The following is a 22,962-nucleotide window of genomic DNA, read 5'->3' as shown; positions in this document are numbered from 1 at the left end:
CCTACCCCGAGCTTTTCGCGCCACGCCTCCCAGAGGCCCCACCCCGCCTCAGCCCCGCCCCCTCGCAGCGGCCTCGGCCCCTCCTACCCCTAGCTCTTAGCGCCACGCCTCCCACAGGCCCCGCCCACAATCGGCCCCGCCCTCTCCGGCTTCCATCACTTCGCGGGCCAAGATGCGTAACCACTTCCGTGCGCCTTTCCCCAGGCCAGTCCCGGGGCGCACGCTGCCTACGCTCCTCCAGCTCAGCTCTATCTCCGGGGTCCGCAGGACCCAGGGCATCCACCCTCCCGCGAGCACGCACGCGCAGGGCCTACCTCTGCGAGTTCCAAACCCTCGGCCCTCGGGTCGCCTGCCCTGGGCCCGGCCCCGCCTCCAGGTCCGGCCCCGCCTTCGTGCCGGGGCCCGCGCACGCGCGCCTCCCCGGCCCAGCCTTGCCCCCGCCCCCGCCGGTCCCGCGGTCCCACCGCGCCTGGTTGCCCCCAGCCCCCTCCCTCCTCCCACCCTCACTGTGTCCCACCCTCCCTAGCTTTGTGCCCGGGGTGCTGAGCCCTTCCCCGTCAGCCGCGCCGCGGGAGGAGGGAGCCGCCACCGAGGAGCTGCCGCTCGCTGCCCCGGGCAGGGGCACAGGTAGGTGGCGGCCGCGGGCCGGGCCGCTCGCGGGGCCCCGGGTTGCGTGTGGGAGCGGGGGCGGGGTGTTAGGGAGGGGCGGGGTGGGGGAGGGGAAGCCCGAGAGGGACGGCGGGGCGCGGGTTGAGGGGAGGATGAGGTATACTGGTGGGGGCGATGGGTTTAAGGGTGGCAAAGGGGTGCGGGGGCAGGCTATGGGGACGTGTGAGAATTGGGGTTCGGGTCCTGGGTGGGACAGGGAGCAGGATTAGCCTGGGTGGACTCGGGAAGAGGCATGCGTGGGGAGAGAGCGGGAAGAAGGAAGGGGGAAAGGGAATGGGATTTTAGGGGTTCAAGGAGGAAAGGAGCTAGGATAGGAATAGGGAGGGTGGGGTCTTGGGGGCAGGGAAGAAAAGTTGGGGGTGTGGAATGCCAAGTTGGGGTTAGTGAGGCTTGAAGGAAGAGGGTCTTGAAGATTGAGAACAGAAGGCAAGGAAAGGGTTGGAGAGATTGGGGTCCTAGGAGAGGGAAGCCCCTAGAGTGGGAAGAAGGGAAGAATAGATGGTGAAGGAGAGAAGGAGTGGGGGTGGAGGAGTGTGGGGAAGGAAGGGGAGGCAGGTGGAGGTTGGGAGATCGGAGGTTGGAAGGTTGGGTCTGTGGGACAGCAAGCCATCTTTCAGCAGGGGCACGGAAGGGCTGGAAGAGTCTGAAGGTTGAGGGGGGCAGGGGAGCTGGGGTGGGCGAAGGGAGTGGGGTTAGGATTTTTGGTGTGAGAAGCGCTAGAGTTGGTAAGAGTGTCATGTTGTGGGAGACACTGGCATGTTCTTGGGGGGAAGTAGGGAGCCTGAAAGGGTATGGGTGAGAAGGCAGGTAGGAAAGTGCATATTATAGGAAAAAAGTAGTGAGGAAAGTTGAAAATTGAAGAATGGGGACACACAGAATAATGAAGGTGGATTGTTGGTTATTGGTGGTTTAGAACTACCCATAGTTTAGTTTCTGTTTAGGTTTTTATGTTAGAAAATTTCCCAAGAATACTGCATTTTCAGATAAACCAAAAGTGTCTGCAGCCTTGGGATGAAGGCCATGGGTTGGCAGATGTTCTCCTGGTATATGGATGTAGCTCATTTTGGGCCTGGCTGAGGGAAGAAGGGAGGCCTCGTTGTAACTGTCCTGGCTGTGCTCCCACTAGCTCTTTCCCCAGATATGCACTGTTTTTTGTTTTTGTTTTTGTTTTTTAATCTTATCCCCACCCCCTCCCCCCAGGCTTCATCCAGTGAATACTAGAGGGATCGAACAGGTGGGTGAGATTAACTTTTCAAATTTTTTTTTTATCCTTAAGGCTGATGTCATATTTTTAGTCTTGAGAAACAGCATCATGCCAAGGAAAGAGCTTGAGCTTTGGAGTAATGCGGCCCTGAGATTGAATTCTGGCTCTGCCACTTATTAGCTCTGTTCTAGAGTAAATTATTTTATTTCCGTGGGTCTCTTTGTCTATTAAAAGGCAATACTGACCTCATAGGATCATTAAAGATTACATGAGATCACTTTATATAGTACCTAACACAGTGCTTGGCAACTGGTAGCTGTTTAATAAATGGTAGCCATCATCCACTATCATTAAACATCACAGTTACTGCTACAACTTACTATTCTTAGGGGATTTTTATCTTATTTTATCTACTGAAGTTAGGCATTTTCTTCTTCTTCTCTTCAAATTAGCTGTAGATTCAGCTCACAATTTTACCCTGCGGGCTCCCTGACAACCCCAATCCACCTGACTGGCATAGTCATGCTTTTTGCTTGGGAAACTGGATTCAAGGTCTAAAAAACTGTCATGTGTAGTATCAATAATTTTATCTGGCCTTTTTCAAGAAAGCTGTATAGAACTGAGTTTTTAGTGTAATACAGCTGTGTTTCATTCATTTGATGAAATGGTACACTTCGTGGTAACTTTGGCTCGCTTGTGGTGACCAAATGCTAGAACATACATGATTGTAATATTTTTCTATGCTGTCATATGGGTTACAAAGCTGCCTTTCTGTAGCAGGCTGGGAGACTATCAAAATGTCGCTGTTACTCTTGATCCAATATATAATACAGCTACTACGATCTACATTGGGCATTGTTATTGTTGTAGTGACTAAGTATTTTAATTTTTCAATTTGGATGGAGTTTTCACCATGGTTTAGAACAGGCCCTGTCTCCTGACCAGGTCCATTTGTAATACAATAGTGAGGGGCAAATGAACCCAAGTAGCAAAGTTTTGTGTAGAATTCTCTTGCCTTTCTGGTCCTTAGCCTTGAAGGGTTCAAATGTTAATTTAATGCTTAGATCATGTTACATACCTCATAGACTGAGGAAGATCCTTTTTGGGAGAATGCAGGATGTGCTGATTTACTAGTAGAAATTAAAGGACACCAGGATTCCCGAACCAAAGTCAATTCCTCCAGTGGCTTCTGGACAAATGATGTGGGTTTACTCTCCAGGAAAAAATCGTATTTATTTTTTCCTCCTTTAGAAAGAGAAGTGGTATTTGGTGGGTAATCTAAAGAAAAACAAACAAAAAAACAACGAGAACTGTGCCCTTTTTTTGAAAATGATCCCTGGAAGCCAAAGCGGCCGGGATTTTGAGGAGCCCAGGGTCCTTACTCTAGTCCCAAGCTGCTTGTGCCCTCTGCTGGATGGAATCAGACTTCTAGTTTTCATCTGAAGTGGTCACCCACCCACCCATCCATCCATCCATTTGTCCATTTTACAACAGTGTTTGTGGAAGGCACTGTTAGGGGTGAGGGCTGGGGGCAATACAGATGGGCAGACCCTGTTTCATTGCTCAGGGAATTCACAGTGTATTCATCCACTATAATAGGGTACCTTCCATAGAATTTGTCTTTCTGTTGTTAAAATCACGTCAGTCCTTTTTAGGGCCATATCTAGCGTCTGCTTTCTGATCTACAGGTGGAGTAGAGCTCTGAATGTTAAATGGCAGGGATAAAGACCAAAGGACATCTGCTGTACTTCCTCAGTCAAAATTAAGGTCTGCAAGGTTGGAGGGTACAGATGCTCACCCCTACTGGAAGAAGAGCTCAGAATAAATGAAGTGTCTCCTTAGCAGCAGGGGCTGTAAATGCTGGCAAGAGAAAAGTATGGGTTATAAGAGCTGGCACTGTGACAGGATTTTTTTCCCCTGTTTTTTAGTTTAGTTGTCTCCCACGCCTTGTAGTACCAGTAGCAATATATTCCCATCGTCTGCTTTGCCTCTGCCACCTGCAGAAGGGTCTGGCAAGTGGGGGAGGAGCCTGCAGCTGTTGCCTGGAAAAGGAGCTGGCTCCTAGCAACAGTATCAGCAGGCTCTGCAACTGAGAGCACCAAGTTTGTCCTTTGAGGTCTTACCTTAACTTCCTTTCATACAGTTCAGCAAATATCTTTTGAGGGCTTACTTAGTACTAGGCACTATGTCAGGCCTTGGAAAGATAGATGAATCAAGTAAGTACCTTGCCTTCAAAAACTCACCACTCTGGGTACATTCACAAGTGAACAGACATAGTACATGGTCCTAAGTGCTATGTAGGAGAGACTGGGTGCTCTGGGAAAACCAGACAGGCACGTACTGATGCAGGGGTTAGGGAAGGTTTCCCAGAAGAGGGACGATGTTAATGATGAGTAGGAATTAGCTAGGTCAGGTAGGCAGAGAAGGATGTTCCAGCCAAAGGGAACAGAACGGGCAATGGCCAGTGGGACATGAGAGCATGGCCAGTTTACCTGGGTAGTATGACAGGGCCAAAGAGTAGGACATAAAGAGATGAGCAGGAAAGGGTGAGGCTCTAGGGCTAGGCAGAGTACTCTTCTCTCATGTGCTTTTATACACGTAATTATCCTTGAGAGAAACATGGATAGTACTGATTCCCACACACAGGATCATTGTTTCATCTCCAGAGACTCAGCATTTTTGATCATGGACTTAATTGTGTGCTGACACTTGTAAGTGGCTTCAAGGCCACATTGTGGCCCCACATTGATGCAGAAGAAGCTGAGTTGGTTCACTCTAAAACTCAGTCAGATTCTTTTAGGGATATTATCAGGCATGTATGATATTCTACCTCTCTTCTCTCTTTAAATTGTAGAAATGATCCTCAAATACCTTCATTTTATGTAACATAGCAATTTTTCATGTATTTTGAAATCTCATAGTTACTCAGGAGGAAAACAAGTATTCCAGTTAGTTCTTGGGCACATAATACTACCCACATGACTGCAGAAATGCCCAACTGTTTGGCTTTTTTATGTTAAAACTGCCCTAATAGAACTTTAATAGATGTGAAGTTTCCAAAGGCTAGAATAGCTTTTATGTAGCTCTTGTAATGGAGGTGTTATTTGTAGATAAAAAAAATCCTGTTGCTTTTGGTCTTTGTAAAGTTTAGCAAACGACTAAATGTTGGTTCCACCCTATCTGCTCGGGGACTGTAAGATGCCAGGACACTGTGTTATAGAGTCTGCATGAATTCAACGTGGTTCCTTTTCTCAAGGAGCTCAAAGCAGCAGACGGCAGACTCAGAAACAAATAAATAGAACAGTGAACCAAGTGCAACCAAGAAGTGTGTGGAATGTGTCAAGCTAGCAAAGGAGTTATTTATTTCTAGTCTTTTTTCTGTATCTAAACATGTTTTTTAAAAATTTATAATTTTAATGGTTTTATCACATTCCATGGTAGGTATAAGTCATAACGTATTTATTAACATCCCAATTGTTGGACATTTAGGTCATTTTCCAATTGTTTTGCTAATACAAACTTGCTGCCATTAATTTACACATAAATGAAACTTTGCTGACATCTGTGACAACTTCCTTAGCGTGAATTTTGAAGATGAGATTTTGACCTGGGTTTTTGTTTGTTTTTGTTTTTGTTTTTTGAGACGGAGTCTCGCTCTTGTCACCCAGGCTGGAGTGCAATGAAACGATCTTGGCTCACTGTAACCTCTGTCTCCCAGGTTCAAGTGATTCTCTTGCCTCAGCCTTCCGAGTAGCTGGAACTACAGGCACGCACCACCACGCTCGGCTAATTTTTGTATTTTTAGTAGAGACGGGGTTTCACCATGTTGGCCAGGCTGGTCTCAAACTCCTGACCTCAGGTGATCCACCCGCCTCGGCCTCCCAAAGTGCTGAGATTACAGGCATGAGCTACTGCGTCCGGCCTTAACCTGGGTTTTGAAAGAAGTGTAGGAGATGGCCAGATAAACAAGAAAAAGGGGAGAGTAGGAAGGGGCATTCCAGGTAGAGGCAATAGAGGCAACCTCGAATGCCAAAGTTCCCAGGGAACTGGTGAGTTTTGCTTTTCCTAAACCAGCCACCAGGCCTGCCTGGTAGGCTCATAAAGCCCTGGGCACAGCAAGATGAAGTTACATGTTACAAATGGCATTTTAATTGGATTTGCTTCCCTGTGCCTTGCTTTTACAGTCGCAACCAAGGCAATGTCTTACTACCTCAGCTCAGAAAACCACCTGGACCCAGGGCCCATCTACATGCGAGAAAATGGGCAGCTGCACATGGTCAATCTGGCTCTGGATGGTGTCAGGAGTAGCCTGCAGAAGCCAAGGCCTTTCAGACTCTTCCCCAAAGGCTTTTCCGTGGAGCTTTGCATGAACAGGGAAGACGACACTGCACAGAAAGAGAAGACTGATCATTTCATCTTCACATACACCCGGGAGGGGAATCTTCGGTACTCCGCCAAATCCCTCTTCAGCCTTGTCCTGGGTTTCATCTCCGACAATGTGGATCACATTGATTCCCTTATTGGCTTTCCTGAGCAGATTGCCGAAAAGCTGTTCTCTGCTGCTGAAGCCAGACAGAAATTCACTGAGCCAGGTGCAGGGCTGAGGGCTTTACAGAAATTCACTGAGGCCTATGGAAGTTTGGTGCTTTGCTCCCTGTGTTTGCGAAACAGGTGGGTGTTCTGATTAGGTCATTCTGTATTTTATTGGGTGTGTTAATTCTGTCAAGCTCTGGGGCTTAGTGGGCTCAGGGGCTTCCCTCATCAAATAGCACTTCAGTTTAGAACTTCCAAATACAAAGTGAAAGACCATATTGAAAAAATCACTCTTCCTTCTCCTCATCTCTTAGATGACACTTAACTTTATTCTGAAATCATTTTACAAGGATTAGTTGTCACAGCTCCTCCATTAAGTAGAAAATATTATTCTAACAGCTTTCAAAGAGAAAATAGAAAAGACAAAATGTGACCTGCCAAATATCTCTTGATATGCTCTTGCAGATGGGGAGATTAGTACCCAGAGTTTTTGGGCCTGTTTTTGGTTTTCAGACCACTAGATACTGACCATTAGATAAAAAGTGACCTTAAAAGATTGGGTGATTAAAATTTCAAATATCCTAAAGTTTGGCAATTCTCAAATAAAGTCCCAACACTAAGGTCTGTTGTCTTAACAAAGCAGATATTTTCTCTTGTGACTGCCTTTGTTCATATGCTTTATTTAAAATTTTTACTCTACCGTCATGTAAAAACACTTTCAAAACATCTAATTTTTAAAAAAACTTGCAAAAACAATAAAAATATACATGGCAAACAATTTAAACACAAACACAAAGTGGCATAAAATGAAACATAAGCCTTCTTCCTATCTCATCTCCAGTTTCCTCTCTCCAGAGACCAAATACTGTTACCAGTTTTTAAAATACCATTCCAAAGATATTCTACACACATACATGCTTATGTAGTTCCCATCTTTGTTATGCAGATGGCAGCATGCTGCATACACTCTTATGGACCTTGCTTTCTTCACATAATTTGAAAATCATTTATCATCCATACTTGTAGATTTTTTTTTGTTTTTTTGAGACAGAGTCTTGCTCTGTCGCCAGGGGCTGGAGTGGCAGTGGCACGATCTCAGCTCTCACTGCAACCTCCAACTGCCTCGTTCAAGTGATTCGCCTGCCTCAGCCTCCCGAGTAGCTGGGATTACAGGCATGTGCCACCATGCCCAGCTAATTTTTGTATTTTTAGTAGAGACGGGATTTCACCATGTTGGCCAGGATGGTGTCGATCTCCTGACCTCGTGATCCGCCCGCCTCGGCCTCCTAAAGTGCTGGGATTACAGGCGTGAGCCACCGTGCCTGGCCTACTTGTAGGTTTTTAAAATAGCTTTATTGTATACCACTGTATGAACTATTCTGTGATTAGACCTGAAAGGCAGCTTACTTTTTTTTTTTTTTTTTTTTTGAGACGGAATTTTCCTCGTTTCCCAGGCTGGAGTGCAATGGCGCGATCTCGGCTCACTGCAACCTCCACCTCCCAGGTTCAAGCAATTCTCCTGACTCAGCCTCCTAAGTAGCTGGGATTACAGGTGCCCACCACCATGCCCAGCTAATTTTGTGTCTTTTTAGTAGATGCGGGGTTTCACCACGTTGGCCAGGCTTATCTCGAACTCCTGACCTCAGGTGATCCACCCACCTCAGCCTCCCAAAGTGCTGGGATTACAGGCGTGAGCCCCCATGCCCAGCTGGCAGCTTACTATTAAGACGCACAATCCGTATGAGCATTATAACAAGGGCTGAACAAAAAATGTATATAAGAGAAAACCGTATCAGAAAACAGAAGGTAAGCTCGTGTGCTTAATAAAGGAGAAATGATCTTTATTTAATCAGCTCATAGAATTAATGGTTTCACCACAGGCCAAATACTGTATTTTAAAAAGAAAAGACATAAACACATGCAGAAAAGAACAGAATCTTGGCTCGTAAACTGAGCAGGCACCTTGAAAGCTCTGTCTCTGGGCTATGGTCTCAGTCGTGGCTGGGCTTGGGGCTGCTGCCAGTGGAAAGGAAAAAAATTACCTTGCCTAAGTGAAAAAGTCAAGCAATATTTCATTGTAGCTTATGCATTTAAAATACATTTTACCCTTCATTTTTTCTTCCAAGTTATTTATGTTCATTGTAGAAAAGTTAGAACAATGGCAAAATAGAATTATGATGTATATCTTGTTTTAAAATTATTTTATGAAAGCAATACATACTATTTGGGGAATGCATAAAATTGTAGTATTAAAAAATTCATAATCCCACCATGATGATCATTTTCAAATATATTATTTTTATACATTTGGGAATATGTATTTTGTGCAACTTGTATTCTGTTTTTTCCCCCACCTACCCTTATAGCTTAATATTTCCCATGCTGTTGAAAATGCTGTTTATCCATTTGCGATGTCTGGATACTGTTGTAGTGGCAGATTGGTCAGATTGGGATGAGAATAGCACTTTTCATTCACATGTGATGAGGACATAAATTAGTGTAGCATTTCTGGAAGCAGTTTGGCAATATGTATCAAGAACCTTGAAAACATCCATACTATTTGTTTGACCCATTAATTCTACTTACTAAGAATCTATTCTAATCCCTAATGTAATAATCAAAGATGGGAACAGATATTTTTACATAAGAGTGTTCATTGTAGTACTGTTTGTACGAGTGAAAATCTAAAAACTAAATGTTCAACAGTAGGGAGTTGGTTAAGCAAATTATAGTATATTTATATGATGAAATATTATGTAACTATTAAGATAATATTTTAAGAAATAGATTTTTTAAATGTATGTATTGCACAGATAGAAGGAAAAAAGAAACCTACCAAAAAGTAGTCTAGCTGGTGGGATTGGAATTGATTTTATATTCTTTGTACTTTCCTATATTTTCTTAATTTTTTTCCAATGAAAGTGATACATTATCAGAAAATGTAAGAAACATTTACATTTATATAATAATCAGAAAATATAGGAAGCTTTTTTTTTTCTTTTTGAGACAAGGTTTCACTCTGTTGCTCAGGCTTGAGTGCAGTGGTGTGATATTGGCTCACTGCAGCCTCCGCCTCCCAGGTTCAGGTGAGTCTCCCACCTCAGCCTCCCTAGTAGCCAGGACTACAGGTGCCCGCCACCGTGCCCAGCTAATTTTTGTATTTTTTGGTGGAGATAGGGTTTCACCATGTTGACCAGGCTGGTTTCGAACTCCTGACCTCAAGTGATCCACCCACCTCAGCCTTCCAAAGTGCTGGGATTACAAGCGTGAGCAACCATGCCCAGCCAGAAAATATAGGAAACAATTTTAACATAATCTTTTAGCCCATATTTTATTGCAGCAATTCCAGACTTGCCTGTCTCATTCAAATGTAACACTTTCAATTGTGATCAAAAACCTCTCTTCTCCTTTTGAATCCTTAAAGGAAAATAGAGGGCAGGAAACTTGAGGTTGCATTTGCAATCCAGGGCTGTAGCTGCAGTCCAAGAGGTTTTGTCAGCACAAAGGGGTTCAGGTCAAAAGTAATGAGCTTGAAAAAATAAATGAAAATAAAATAACTGGGTAGGTGCAGGCACTTGCTATCTTGGGGTTAAGTCACAAAGCTACCTGCCAGAAGCAAGTGTCTTTGCAACTGAATTCCAACCTTACGAAAACTCTCTTCTCCCTTGTGTTGAAACCCCAGTGATTTTTATCCCACTGGTGGTCACAGGGAGGCAAGTATGTTTTCCTTAAAATATCACCTTTTGTTATTGACATAATAGCTACTGTTTCATGAGGTCCTGCAAGGTGCCATGAAATTTTAAAATATTGTTTCTCTTTTTCTTAATAATCCTGAAAATAAGTAATCATTGGCCCCATTTTGTAGCTGGAGAAATTGAGGCTCAGAAAGGTTAAGTAACTGTCTCACAATCACACAAGTTAATTGGGCTGTTAGAATCCAAACTCAGGTGTGGTCTGTGCTCTTTCTATTGCTTTTCCACTGTACTGTTCTGAACCCTTTAAGGGAAAATTTGGAAGACTGGTTGCAAGCAAGAACCTAGAGCTTTGATTATGTCCTAGATTAGCATCTAGTAATGTCTGTGGCCTAACATGTTTGTTCTTCAACCTTGAGTTTTGTAATGTTTCTTAATCACATTACACAGTGTTATGTCCTTTGCAGAGAACCCTTGTTTCAGAATTACTAAAAATCTTTTGGTTAATTGATCAAAGGATATGTGTTTTCCTTTCTCTGATTGCCAGTAATCCCCTAAATCCCCATTAACACACTTCGACTCTGTGATTGGAAGGTGGAAAACAGCAGCTTTATTTACAGTGCAATTAAAATACATCTGAGTAAATAAGGCTCTTTTGTATACCCAGCTGAGCTCGGTCTCCAGGCAGCTTAGGTTCCACCCTTTAAAGGGGTATCAGTGCCTCAGACCATCTGTACCTAGCAGTCAGGCCAGTGATTAGTTTGAGTACATCTCTTTTTGGTTGGAAGTAGGAAGAAAAGAGATTAACTCCCCTCTTGCCCTCTGATTATTCCATCCTGTTTTTGGCAGTTGTGATCCTGCTGATGGAAGAGAGGTATGAACTCTTTTAGGTGTAACCCCACTGATCCTAACACACCGTCTTGCTGTGGAAACTTCTAGACATTCAAGAGGAAGGTGGATGAGAGAGGCCTGCTCTTGCCACAAGTCAGTTTCCCTGTCCTCTTAGGTTCCTCTCCTCTCCATTTCCTGTCACACCTAATCCCTTTCATTTTTTCTCACTGACCTCATCTGAGATAGATGAACCACTAGAAAGCAGGGCGGAGGCCCCAGCCTGGGCTGTGGAATGCTGTTTTGATCTCCTTTCCCTCTCCAGAGTCTTCCCTGATGCTTCCTGATAACAACTTGGCAAGGTGCTGCAATGTAATTAAGTTGCTTGTGCTCAGGGTTTATCTTAATATCCATCTAGACTGGAGTGAGTCCTTGGAGCAGTCTTGCTGTACATACTTTTGGAGTAAAGTTAGGGTAGCAGAGGCACAGGGGAGTGTTCAGGAAAGATAAAATGTGATATGCCAAATATCTCTTGGTATGTTCTTGGAGATGTGCAGATTGGAAACGAGAGTTCTTGACCTTGCTCCAGTTTTCAAATCACTGGGTGTTGAGCATTAGATTAAAAGCAACTTTAAAATAATTAGTAATTAAAAATTTGAGCATCCTAAAGTTTGGAAATTCTCAGGTAAGGTCCCAACACCAATGCCAAGGTCTGTCTGATAACAAAGCAGATGTCTTCACTTGTGACTTTCCTTTGCCAATATACATTTATTTATTTATTTATTTATTCAAAATTTTTATTCTACCATCACATAAAAAGATGTTCAAGGCATTTACTAATTAAAAAATTCAGGTTTTGCCCTGATAGTAATTAGTGAAGTCTGCTTATTCCATGGTACTGTGTCCTGATGGGATGGTGGGATATTGACTATGATACAAATCCACAAATGGTAATGCTTTAAGAGTAGTGAGGGGAAGCTATTGATTGCTCTCCATGCTCCATAGGTATCTGGTGATTTCAGAAAAACTTGAGGAGATTAAGTCTTTCCGGGAGCTGACCTGCCTGGATCTTTCGTGTTGCAAGCTTGGAGATGAGCATGAACTTCTAGAACATCTCACCAATGAAGCCCTGTCTAGGTACTGACCTGTCACCACTTGCAGATGAATTGTTTCAGTATTGTTTTAAAGGCTGATCCAACAGGATTATCTTCAGGAGTGCTGATTACTTCCCATTCTTATGTTGATTTGCTTTTTTTTTTCTAAAACATTTTCAATCTTCATTTACTTGGTATAAGCAATATAGATTAGACAACCCTTAGAAAGTCAGTCAGTTGACTCAAGTCAGTTAGTTGACTCTTTTTTTCTAAGTAACTTTTATTTTAATATGTAATACTTGAAGCTACCTGGGTTGAAAAATGGTTTTGCCCTTTATGTATTTATTTTTATTCTTTTTTTTTGGAGACAGAGTTTCGTTTTTGTTGCCCAGGCTGGAGTGCAGTGGCACGATCTCAGCTCACCGCAACTTCCACCTCCCGGGTTAAAGCAATTCTCCTGCCTCAGCCTCCCAAGTAGCTGGGATTACAGGCATGCACCACCACGCCCAGCTAATTTTGTATTTTTAGTAGAGATGGGATTTCTCCATGTTGGTCAGGCTGGTCTCGAACTCCTGACCTCGGGTGATCCACCCGCCTCAGCCTCCCAAAGTGCTGGGATTACAGGCGTGAGCCACCGCACCCGGCCCTATTTATTTATTTCTTTAAACGGAGTCTTGCTCTTGTTGTCCAGGCTGGAGTGCAGTGGCGTGATCTTGGTTCACTGCAACCTCCACCTCCCGGGTTCAAGCTATTCTCCTGCCTCAGCCTCCTGATGGCTGGGATTATAGGTGCCCCCCGCCCCCCCACCACCCGGCTAATTTTTGTACTTTTAGTAGAGACGGGAGTTTTGCCATGTTGGCCAGTCTGATCTTGAACTTCTGACCTCAGGTGATCCGCCCACCTCGGGTTTTGCCCTTTATTTATCCTGTCCTAGTTTATTCTAGCAAGGGATGAGACATTATACCATAGTCAACAATCATTATCGTTTGCTACTTTATCAGTGAGCTACAATTATAAAGAAAATGAACTATTAAAGACAGCCAAATAAATTCTTTTCAGGAACCATGATTTAAAGAAATGGCCCAGTTCATACCATTCACAAATAGTCTGACTGATCTCAGGTTATTCTGGCCAGCAAAGAGGAGGACAGATGGATCCCTCTGTGGTTTTATAAACACCCAGAAGAACAACAGCATTACAAACCTAGGTCTAACCTGCTACCTGAGGCCTGCTTCTGACAGTGACACCTACCTACTGCCCCACAAAAAGATACTGACTGTTGTGTGAGGCTAGCCAGCACCAAGGCTCAGATTTCTTATGTAAAAACGGAGCATATTAATATACCAATTCCAGCTTAGCATCAGATGGATTGGGTTATGGGTATACCTTATTAACCCAATCTGAAAATCTAGATCGACAAAGCTGGTTAAATTTAGAGGATTGTTTGCTTTGCAAAAAGAATTCTCATAGGAGTTCTTTAGCAGACTTTCCTGACATATTTAGAATGTTTTGATTTTCACATGATTTGTCAGAAAAGCAGCTTTTGTTTTAAAGTATATTTATCCCCTAAGTGGAAGTCCATTTACCTCATTCAACAATATACATTTAGTGCCCTCTGCCCTCTGAAATTAGTACTGCATGACACTAAATTAACCCTCACTTGGTAACTGAAGTGGCACCAAAAAAATTTTTTTTTGTGTGTGAGGCAGGGTCATGTTCTGTCACATACGCTGGAGTGCAGTGGTGCGATCATAGCTCACTGCAGCTTTGAAATCCTTGGTTGAAGCCATCTTCCTGCCTCAGCCTCCCAAGTAGCTGGGATTACAGGCACACAGCACCTTGGCTAGCCAATTTTTTAAAATTTCTTGTAGGGACGGGGTCTCTCACTCCTGGGCCCAAGTGATCCTCCAGCCTCAGTCTTCCAAAGTGCTGACATTACAGGCGTGAGCCACCATGCCCAGCCCAAAAGAGCTTAACTCTGTTAAATGCATTGGGTATGAAATAGCAAGCGATAAAGGATATGTTATATTTTTAAATGAGAATTTTGAAAGCATGTTTTTATACCTAGATTGTCTCAAACTCTCTTTGAGTAATTTATGTATGTACTTTGTTTCCCTAGTGTAACTCAGCTCCACCTGAAGGATAATTGTTTATCGGATGCTGGGGTGCGGAAGATGACAGCACCAGTTCGAGTGATGAAAAGAGGCCTTGAGAATCTAACGTTATTAGACTTATCATGTAAGTTTTCTTCGAAATTATAGATTATTTTAATGTTGGAAGAATGGCCTTAGAGATCATATAGTTCTTCCCCTTCATTTTAGAGGTGAGAAAGGAAAGGTGACTTTCCTGGGTGCCATAGAAACTTGGTGGCAGAACAGGACTGAGGCCAGAGACTCTTGACTCCTGGCCAAATGACTTTTCCAGCACATACCGCCTCTTTAGGGTAGGAAAAACCCTTACACATTCATCCATGCCACTCGCTGTGTGCAAGCAGAGACACTTTTCATCATATTCATTGCATACTTAAAGGACATTTGACTCATCTTTATTTTCCTTCAGTCTTTGATCCTTGGTATCTGTCAGCTAGGTCCTTTTTTATCAGTGTTTGCCTGATGAAAAGCTGGATGAATGGATAACTTACTCAGATTAACCAGATATTGACTCCAATGGTAAGAAGTTGACAGAGATCATTTACAATTTAACTGAGCATCCATTGACTCTATAGCAGGACAGTATAGTGCCAAAAGAATAGAAAGAGCAGGGGTTTGAGGTCCGAGGACCCTTCTTGCTCTACCACTTTTACTACCAGTTATATACCTTCGGACCAGTTATTTAACCACTTTGAGCATTGGTTTTGGCCTTTGTAAAATGAGTATAATAATGAATGTCCTGGCTGGGCGCGGTGGCTCACGCCTGTAATCCCAGCACTTTGGGAGGCCAAGGTGGGCAGATCATGAGGTCAGGAGATCGAGACCATCCTGGCTAACACAGTGAAACCCTGCCTCTACTAAAAAGATACAAAAAATCAGCTGGGTGTGGTGGCGGGTGCCTGTAGTCCCAGCTACTAGGGAGGCTGAGGCAGGAGAATGGCGTGAACCCGGGAGGCGGAGCTTGCAAGTGAGCCGAGATCGCACCACTCACTCCAGCCTGGGTGACAGAGCAAGACTCTGTCTCAAAAAAAAAATAATAATAATGAATGTCCTGCCTGCCTCCCAGAGAAGTGTATTCATTCAACAAATATGTTTTGAGCATCTACAATGTGCCAGGCACTGTGCTTATGGCCTTGAGGACTCAATGCTAAGTGTAGTACTCTCTGACGTGAGAAAGTAATATATAAGAAAGGATTCTGAAAATAATGCAAGTTGGTAAGAGTGGTGATAGTATCTGTGTCTAAGTTCCCTTGAATATCTTTTTAAAATAAATAAATGCTTTTACTTTGGAGGTGAAATGGCCATGAATAAAGTATGATGAACTATTTTAATACATGTTTATATATGTTTTCATATGGTTCCAAATTAAACCCTTTGGGATAACTACCTGGTTCATTTATTTTTCTGCTCACCCCCAACTCCTAGAAAGTAAGAGCTATAAAGGATCTTTAGGGATCATTGAGTGTGGCTTTTTTATATTACAAGTAGTAAAGACCAGACCTCTGTATTTAATTTACTTTGAAAAGTTTGCCAACTCAAATATTTTATAGTTTATCATTGCCTGGACGTTTTTCTGAGCTTATTTTTGGTTGTCATTTTAACAACATTTATATTGTAACAGAATGCTACATTGTTTTTGACATCTAGGTAACCCTGAGATCACAGATGCAGGCATTGGATACCTCTTTTCTTTTAGGAAACTAAACTGCTTAGATATCTCTGGGACAGGGCTCAAGGTAAGACTTTTGGTTCCTTCTCTCATTTTTCTAGACTCAACAATTTGATATTTTGCCTGTGTTAATTGGTATTTAGAAAGGGCTGGTATTTATGATGGTCTTTATTTACTACTGAAAACAAGTAAGAATTAACCAAATGTATTTGCATTTCTGATCTGTGTCTGCCTCACTAGGACATCAAAACCGTCAAGCACAAGCTCCAGACCCACATAGGCCTTGTTCATTCCAAAGTGCCTTTGAAGGAATTTGATCATAGTAACTGCAAGACAGAGGGCTGGGCTGACCAGGTACTCCAGATTTTTCTTCCTTGCAGTTGATGCAGCTTTTCAACTTAATTCCAAGTGTCTTATCCAACATATTGAATAAACAGTAATCCACTTGGTAGTCCTTGGCTAAATTGTCATCTTCATGTCAAATTGGAGACACTGATGGGCTATAACTGGCCCATGTACTTAAAGAATTGGCGCCAGACCTTATATCTCCTGCTCTGGTCACTAGGTTGTGCCTTATCTTTACTGGACCTAGGAGAAAATGTCATCTTACAAATGTCTCAGAAAATAAGTGAATTCTGGCTTGCTATACAAAAAAGCAGTCTGACCCAACTTCAGAAGGACAGATTCTCTTAGTAGTGTGTATATACAGGAGAGAGAATAAACTCTGGTGTCATGCAAATAAGGATTCAAATATGATTCTTCTCTTTTGGGAAAGTTTCTTACCTCCCACAGCCTTAGTGAGGAGGTGTCTTTCTTGTCCTTCTCTCACTGAGTCTTAACAGTGAGAGAACTTTACTTTGACTTCCTTTTGTCTTGATGTTCTCTCTTCACTTGGTAAAGTACAGACTTAAATGAGATTCAGAGTCTTCTATGTAAGTTGGAAGTGTGACAGTAACCAAGTAGGACAGCACAAGTAGATGCCACCTTCCCTGTGGCTGGGGCCTTTCTCCCTTAGACGCTTTTAACCAGTGTTTCTTGGTGGAGGCCTAGAGGACCCACCAAACTGTCCTGGATCCCCTCTTAGCTCCAAGCCATAATGCATGATTGTAGAACTATCCACCTGCTGGATTGTAGCATCACCTCTCCACAGGTAAGCAGGGAGACTGGTGTGAGTCGTGTTTCAGAAGCACACTGAGCTTGGTCATGCATGATGAAATAATTACCGTGGTGCATTGCCAGACAAAGTTTCTAGTGCTGTATGAGACCTAGATGCATCCAGTGGACTTGGGACAGGTGTGGGATGGTCTTACAAAGGCTTGCTGCAGTTTGGTAGCAGGTGACATGGTGGAAAGAGCATAGGCTGTGGAGTCAGAAAGACCTGGGCACGGAATCCTGGCTCAGCAACCCCATAGCTGTACAACCTAAAGCAACTTTCAGTCTCTGTGTCTTCATCCAAAAAATGCAGAAACCAGGACTTCTCTTGAGCAGGGCTCAGGAAGGATCAAGTAAAACACCTAGCAGCCTGGCCTGAGAGTAAGTTGACTGGACCAGTGCAGCTTCCTGCCCTCCGCCCTCAGCTGGGCCCCTAGGGCTTGGCAGCAGTGCTTTGCCTATGTCTTGGGGATCTGTTTTTGAAACTGTTTCAGGCTGACTCCGCTCACCTGCCCTCATTCTCATCTCACAGGGGTCCACTTACTTCCCTATTTCTGTCTCAGAATTTCTTCATTTTTTCAACCGTATTCCACTTCCTTTCTGTCCGAGAGAACAAGTATGCTCCTTTATTCCAGTCACAAGCCCTTTTTTTTCTTTTTTAAAAAATTCTGTTCCCTAAGATCTCCAACTTCCCTTGTGATGTTTACTAATAATTATTTTCCCCTCCTGCCCCCCGCCCACCACAGCTTCATTGTCCCCCTTTGTTGGCTATCTGCTTTCTGTGGATAAACACAAGGTGTCCCTATTCTAGCTTGGTCCTCATTCCTCAGTGCAGCTGTGCATTGTTTCCTGTCCAGTCTGTCCCACCCCCTCCTTGCTTACTCAGTTCTTACTCCCTTGCGATTTAGTTCTGGCCTCCCCTGCTTTCCTGACAGTGTCCTCTTGAAGGTGATATTCTTCACCTTCCTTGGCTTTCCCGCAGCATTCGATAGAAACATGCATGACTTACGATTTTTCTCTGGGCCTCTCTCCTGGCTCTCCCCCAACTTTCTCACTCCTCTGGCTGTGACTGATTCCTCTTTCTTCCTCTCCTCTTCTCCCACATCCCCACACTCACCAGGTGCTCTTTCACTGTACTCAGAGCTTCAGCTGTCCTTGCGAGGATGATTCTGCATTCCTCTCTCAGACACTAGACCCGTTCCCAAGTATCCTTTGTAAATCTCCACCTGCCACCTCAAATTTAGCTTGTCCCGAACCAAACTTATTTTCTCCTTCCCCATCCCCGACCAGCTCTTATTGACATTCTTATTTCTGTTTAGTGGAAGGAAGCACCATTTTCCCTATTGCCCACTGAGTCAACATGTTCGATTAATCCATCCTGGTGTTCCCTGAAATCCGTTCCCATTTTTATAACCAGGAAATTATAGAAAAGATGGCAACTAATATTTATTAAGTGCCTTTTGTGTGCCAGACACTGTGCTAAACTCTTTATGTGTATTATCTCATTTAATCCTTAAAACAGCCCTATGGAGTGTGTACTATCATTGATCCTTACAGATGAAGAAATTGAGACTAAGAAATCACTTGCCATGGGTCCCCTGGCAAGTAAGTGGTGGAGCCAACTCTGGAACTGGTTTTTTGTTTGTTTTTAAATAGAGATGGGGTTTCACCATGTTGCCCAGGCTGGTCTCGAGCTCCTGGGCACAAGGGATCCTACCGCCTCAGCCTCCCAAAGTACAAAGATTACAGATGTGTACCTGGCCTGGAACTGTATTCTTTTTTTTTTTTGAGACAGAGTCTCGCTCTGTCGCCCAGTCTGGGGTGCAGTGGTGTGATCTTGGCTCACTGCAACCTCCACCTCCCGGGTTCAAGTGATTCTCATGCCTCACCCTCCCGAGTAGCTGGGACCACCATGCCTGACTAATTTTTGTATTTTTTAGTAGAGGCAGGGTTTGACCATGTTGGCCAGCCTGGTCTCGAACTCCTGTGATCCTCCTGCCTCGGCCTCTAAAAGTGCTGGGATTACAGGCATGAGCTACTGAGCCTGGCCTGGAACTGTATTCTTAAACTCTGTGTTGTGCTGCCTATGTCCTGAAAATGTTTTTCTTGACCTTTTTTATGGTCATTTCATTGCATTCCATAATAAACAAATATTAAATTTAAAGTTCTTGTTATTCATGGTATATTGAAATGATCATTTGCTTTTCTTTATGTATAGTTTATATTCGGGCATATTTCTTTTCTTTTTTGAGACAGAATCTCTCTCTGTCACCTAGGCTGGAGTGCAGTGGCACTATCTCAGCTCACTGCAAGCTCCGCCTCCCGGGTTCATGCCATTCTCCTGCCTCAGCCTCCCGAGTAGCTGGGACTACAGGCGCCTGCCACCATGCCCAGCTAATTTTTTTGTGTGTGTTTTTAGTAGAGACGGGGTTTCACTGTGTTAGCCAGGATGGTCTCGATCTCCTGACCTCGTGACCCGCCCGCCTCGGCCTCCCAAAATGCTGGGATTATAGGCGTGAGCCACCGTGCCCGGCCACATATTTCTAAAAGAATTGGTAGCAGCTTATAATAAAAAAATATTTTTAACAGTTTAAAAAGTAAAAACTGATCATGATATGAGAATATGGAAACATGGGCATTCTACATACAAAAGTTTGAGTTATAGTTGGCATATTTTAAGGCACGAGAGTAAGTTTAGGAATGTGTGAAAAGTGTTATGACTACAGTTTTAAGTTTTAGTATTTAGTTTAAGGATATGTAATTTATTTCCAGCTTGGAATAAAGATGAAAATAGACAGGGAAATCAGCTTTATAGATTTCCCTTAGTCATGCAGATACATATATCCAACGTGTTTGCATTCTGACTCAACTCCTGCATTAGAACAGAAAATGCAGACTTGACTTGGTTCTTATTCTTATCACCAGTCATCTGAAGTAAAATTTACCAGAGGGGTTTGTGTTTATGGAGAGGGAAAAAAGGGGAACAAGAAAAGCTTGAGATTAAAATCTCGATATTTTGTTTGGATTCAAATCTTTCCAAATATGTTTCAGATTGTTCTGCAGTGGGAGCGTGTGACTGCGGAAGCTGTGAAGCCACGGGAAACCTCAGAGCCTAGAGCGGCAGCTCAGCGCTTCTGTGAGAAATTCCCTTTCCTTTGAAGTTTTTTGCCCTTTATTTGCATCCTTAAAGCAGTTCGCTTGTTTTCCCTCCTTGGAAAAATTAATTATGATAGTATTGGCTTATTTATGATCACCAAGACTTGCATTCCCTTAGCATAGCTTACAGTATAAGTTCACACTTAGCTTTGAGCACCAGCACCAGGAAGACAGCTTTTTAAAATTACTTACTTAACGTACCATCTTGTTCCAAAAAAGATTTGTGGTGGTACAAAAGCTATATAGAATACAGAAGATGAAAAAGGAATTGAGTGTAGCCAGAGGGTGGAAGCAGCCCAGGTGTCCATCAACAGATAAATGGATAAACAAAATGTGAAATATACATACAATGTATTTCAGGCTTTAAAAGTAAGGAAACTTTGACACAACATGGATGAGCCTGCAAGATGTTATGCTAAGCAAAATAAGCTAGTCACAAAAGGACAAATATTGTGTGATTGTTCTTGTATAAGGTACCTACAATAGTTAGATTCGTAGAGCAAGCAGAATGGTGGTTGTGACTAGGGAGGCAGGGGTGGCACGGGCAGGAATAGGGAGTTATTGTTTAATAGGTACAGAGTTTCATTTGTACAAGATAAAAAGAGTTCTGGAGATGGATGGTGATGATTGCACAACAGTGTGAATGTCCTTAATACCACTGAACTGTACACTTAAAAATGGCTAAAATAGTAAACTTTATGTTATGTATATTTTATCATGATTTTAAAAGAAAAGGAATTAAATGATGAAATCAAAGTGAAGGAAATATAAAGGTACCAAATAAGAATCCAGGGCATACCAAAAAAATGTAAAATAGGTTGTATCATTTGCTATTTGGCTCTTAGAAGACAGAGTCAAATCCAGATTTCGAATAATGAAGGCTAACATTTTTGGGGCCTTTAGTGTGTGTCAAGCATTGTGCTAATCACTTTATGTACATTATTTCATGTATCTTCATATCACCCTTATGAAATAGGTTTTGTATCCCTATAGAGGTGATTAAACAGAATCTCAGACAAGTCACTTGCCCACGGTCACTTCTAGGAAGAGGCAGATCTAGGATTTAAATCCAAATCTGGCAGACTGTAGTATGAGTCTATGCCTTCAACCTGTGCCTGCATGCACACCACAGTGACCTCACAGGGCACTCAAGGCAAAATGCAGTCAATGCAGATATCACCCTGTTTGGGCCTTTGTCATATCCCTGGGGTTATCCTAGACTGATAAGGGAATTAGCATATGCCAGTGTAGTGAACTCATCACCCCTCCCTTCTGTCACAGATGGGAAGCGGTCTGGAGCAGAAGCCCCACTGAAGTGTCCCCTGGCAGACACCCACATGAACTGTTCCGAGAAACTCCAGTTCTATAAAGAGAAAGCCCCAGATTGCCATGGGCCAGTGTTGAAACACGAAGCTATCTCAAGCCAGGAGTCAAAGAAGAGCAAGAAGAGACCTTTTGAGGAGTCAGAGACAGAACAGAATAACTCTTCACAACCTTCAAAGCAGAAATATGTATGTCTTGCTGTGGAAGACTGGGACTTGTTAAATTCCTATTGATTAGTAGATACAAATTGACCTTTCTCTGGCCCCCAGCTCTAGTGTTTGAGTAAAGGAGACTGAGGATGATTTACTTTTTGTTTGAATTTACCTATGGCGTTAGCATAGTAAGCAGATATTTCTACTTTTGTGGTAGGGGAGGGGAATGCTATGGAAGTATGTAATAATTTCTAATGTATATTTTCAATACATAGTAATTTTTTCAAATAAACATTTTTGCTGTCCTTAAGTTCTGCTTGTGGATTATAGACTGGAGCCACAGGAAATAACATGTTGGTTTGGGATGGAAGGCCAGGTGAACTAACAAGGCAGCTTAGCATACCTCAGAGATACTGCAAGTTTGGTTCCAGACCACTGCAGTAAAGCAAACACTGCAATAAAGTGAGTCACCAGACTTTTTCATTTCCTAGTGCATATAAAAGTTATGTTTACACTATATAGCAGTCTGTTAGATGTGCAATAGCATTATCTCCAAAAAGAAAAAACATGTACATGCCCTCATTTTAAAATACTTTATTGCTAAAAAAAAATGCTAACAGTTATCTGAGCCTTTAGCAAGTTACATTCATTTTGTTGGTGGTTGGGGGGTCTTGCCTTTGTTGGTGGATGGATGCTAACTAATCAGGGTGGTGGTTGCTGAAGGTTGGAGTGGCTATGGAAATTTCTTAAAATAAGACAATGAAGTTTGCCACATTGATTGACTCTTCCTTTCATAAAAGATTTTGCTAGAGCACACGATGTGGTTTGATAGCATTTTACCTGCAATAGAACCTCTTTCAAAATTGGAGTCAGTCCCCTCAAACTCTGCTGCTGCTTTATCAACTAAGTCTATGTAATATTCTCAGTCCTTTGTTATTTCAACAATGGTCACATCTTTACCAGGAGTAGATTCCATTTCAAGAAACTACTTTCTTTGCTCATCCATAAGAAGTAAGTCCTCATCCTTTCAAGTTTTATCATGAGATTGCAGCAGTTCAGTCCTGTCTTCAGGCTCCACTTCTAGCTTTCTTGCTATTTCTACCACATCTGCAGTTTCTTCCTCCACTGAAGTTTTGAACCCCTCAAAATCATCCATGAGGGTTGGATTCAACTTCTTCCAAACCCTTGTTAACGCTGATTTTTTTTTTTTTTTTTTTTTTTTGAGACAGAGTCTTACTCTGTGGCCCAGGCTGGAGTGCAATGGCATGATCTCGGCTCACTGCAACCTCTGCCTCCTAGGTTCAAGTGATTCTCCTGCCTCAACCTCCCAAGTAGCTGGG

General features: G+C 43.0%; 2 protein-coding genes across 5 annotated transcripts in view; one reads left to right on the top strand and one right to left on the bottom strand.

The window, feature by feature from the left end:
- Nucleotides 1-395, bottom strand: part of IFT25 (intraflagellar transport 25) — a 33,886-nt gene extending 33,491 nt beyond the window's left edge. Inside the window, exon 1 of one of the 2 annotated variants that reach the window (XR_010124550.1) lies at nt 315-386. The gene's annotated coding sequence lies outside the window, so the exon portion shown is untranslated. Of the gene's footprint in view, nt 1-314 lie in introns of both variants that reach the window. The other variant, XM_054494937.2, reaches the window with a different exon arrangement.
- Nucleotides 132-21,932, top strand: LRRC42 (leucine rich repeat containing 42). Of its 3 annotated transcripts, none has more exons than XM_063655666.1 (9): nt 157-627; nt 1,870-1,903; nt 6,058-6,544; nt 11,932-12,063; nt 14,140-14,258; nt 15,818-15,906; nt 16,080-16,193; nt 20,043-20,127; nt 21,429-21,932. In XM_063655666.1, the coding sequence occupies exons 3-9, from the start codon at nt 6,072-6,074 to the stop codon at nt 21,701-21,703; spliced, it is 1,287 nt and encodes a 428-aa protein (XP_063511736.1). In that variant the 5' UTR covers nt 157-627; nt 1,870-1,903; nt 6,058-6,071; the 3' UTR covers nt 21,704-21,932. The 3 variants fall into 3 exon arrangements, with proteins under 3 accessions (XP_054350893.1, XP_063511736.1, XP_063511747.1); XM_063655677.1 differs by lacking the exon at nt 157-627 and adding an exon at nt 708-766; XM_054494918.2 differs by lacking the exon at nt 1,870-1,903 and having other exon boundaries at nt 132-627.
- Nucleotides 21,933-22,962: the final 1,030 nt, after the last annotated feature.

The sequence above is a fragment of the Pongo pygmaeus genome, chromosome 1, assembly GCF_028885625.2.
Source record: "Pongo pygmaeus isolate AG05252 chromosome 1, NHGRI_mPonPyg2-v2.0_pri, whole genome shotgun sequence".
Classification (NCBI taxonomy): Eukaryota; Metazoa; Chordata; class Mammalia; order Primates; family Hominidae; genus Pongo; species Pongo pygmaeus.
The sequence above is the reverse complement of the archived record's forward strand: the minus strand, read 5'-3'. Positions and strand labels throughout refer to the sequence as shown.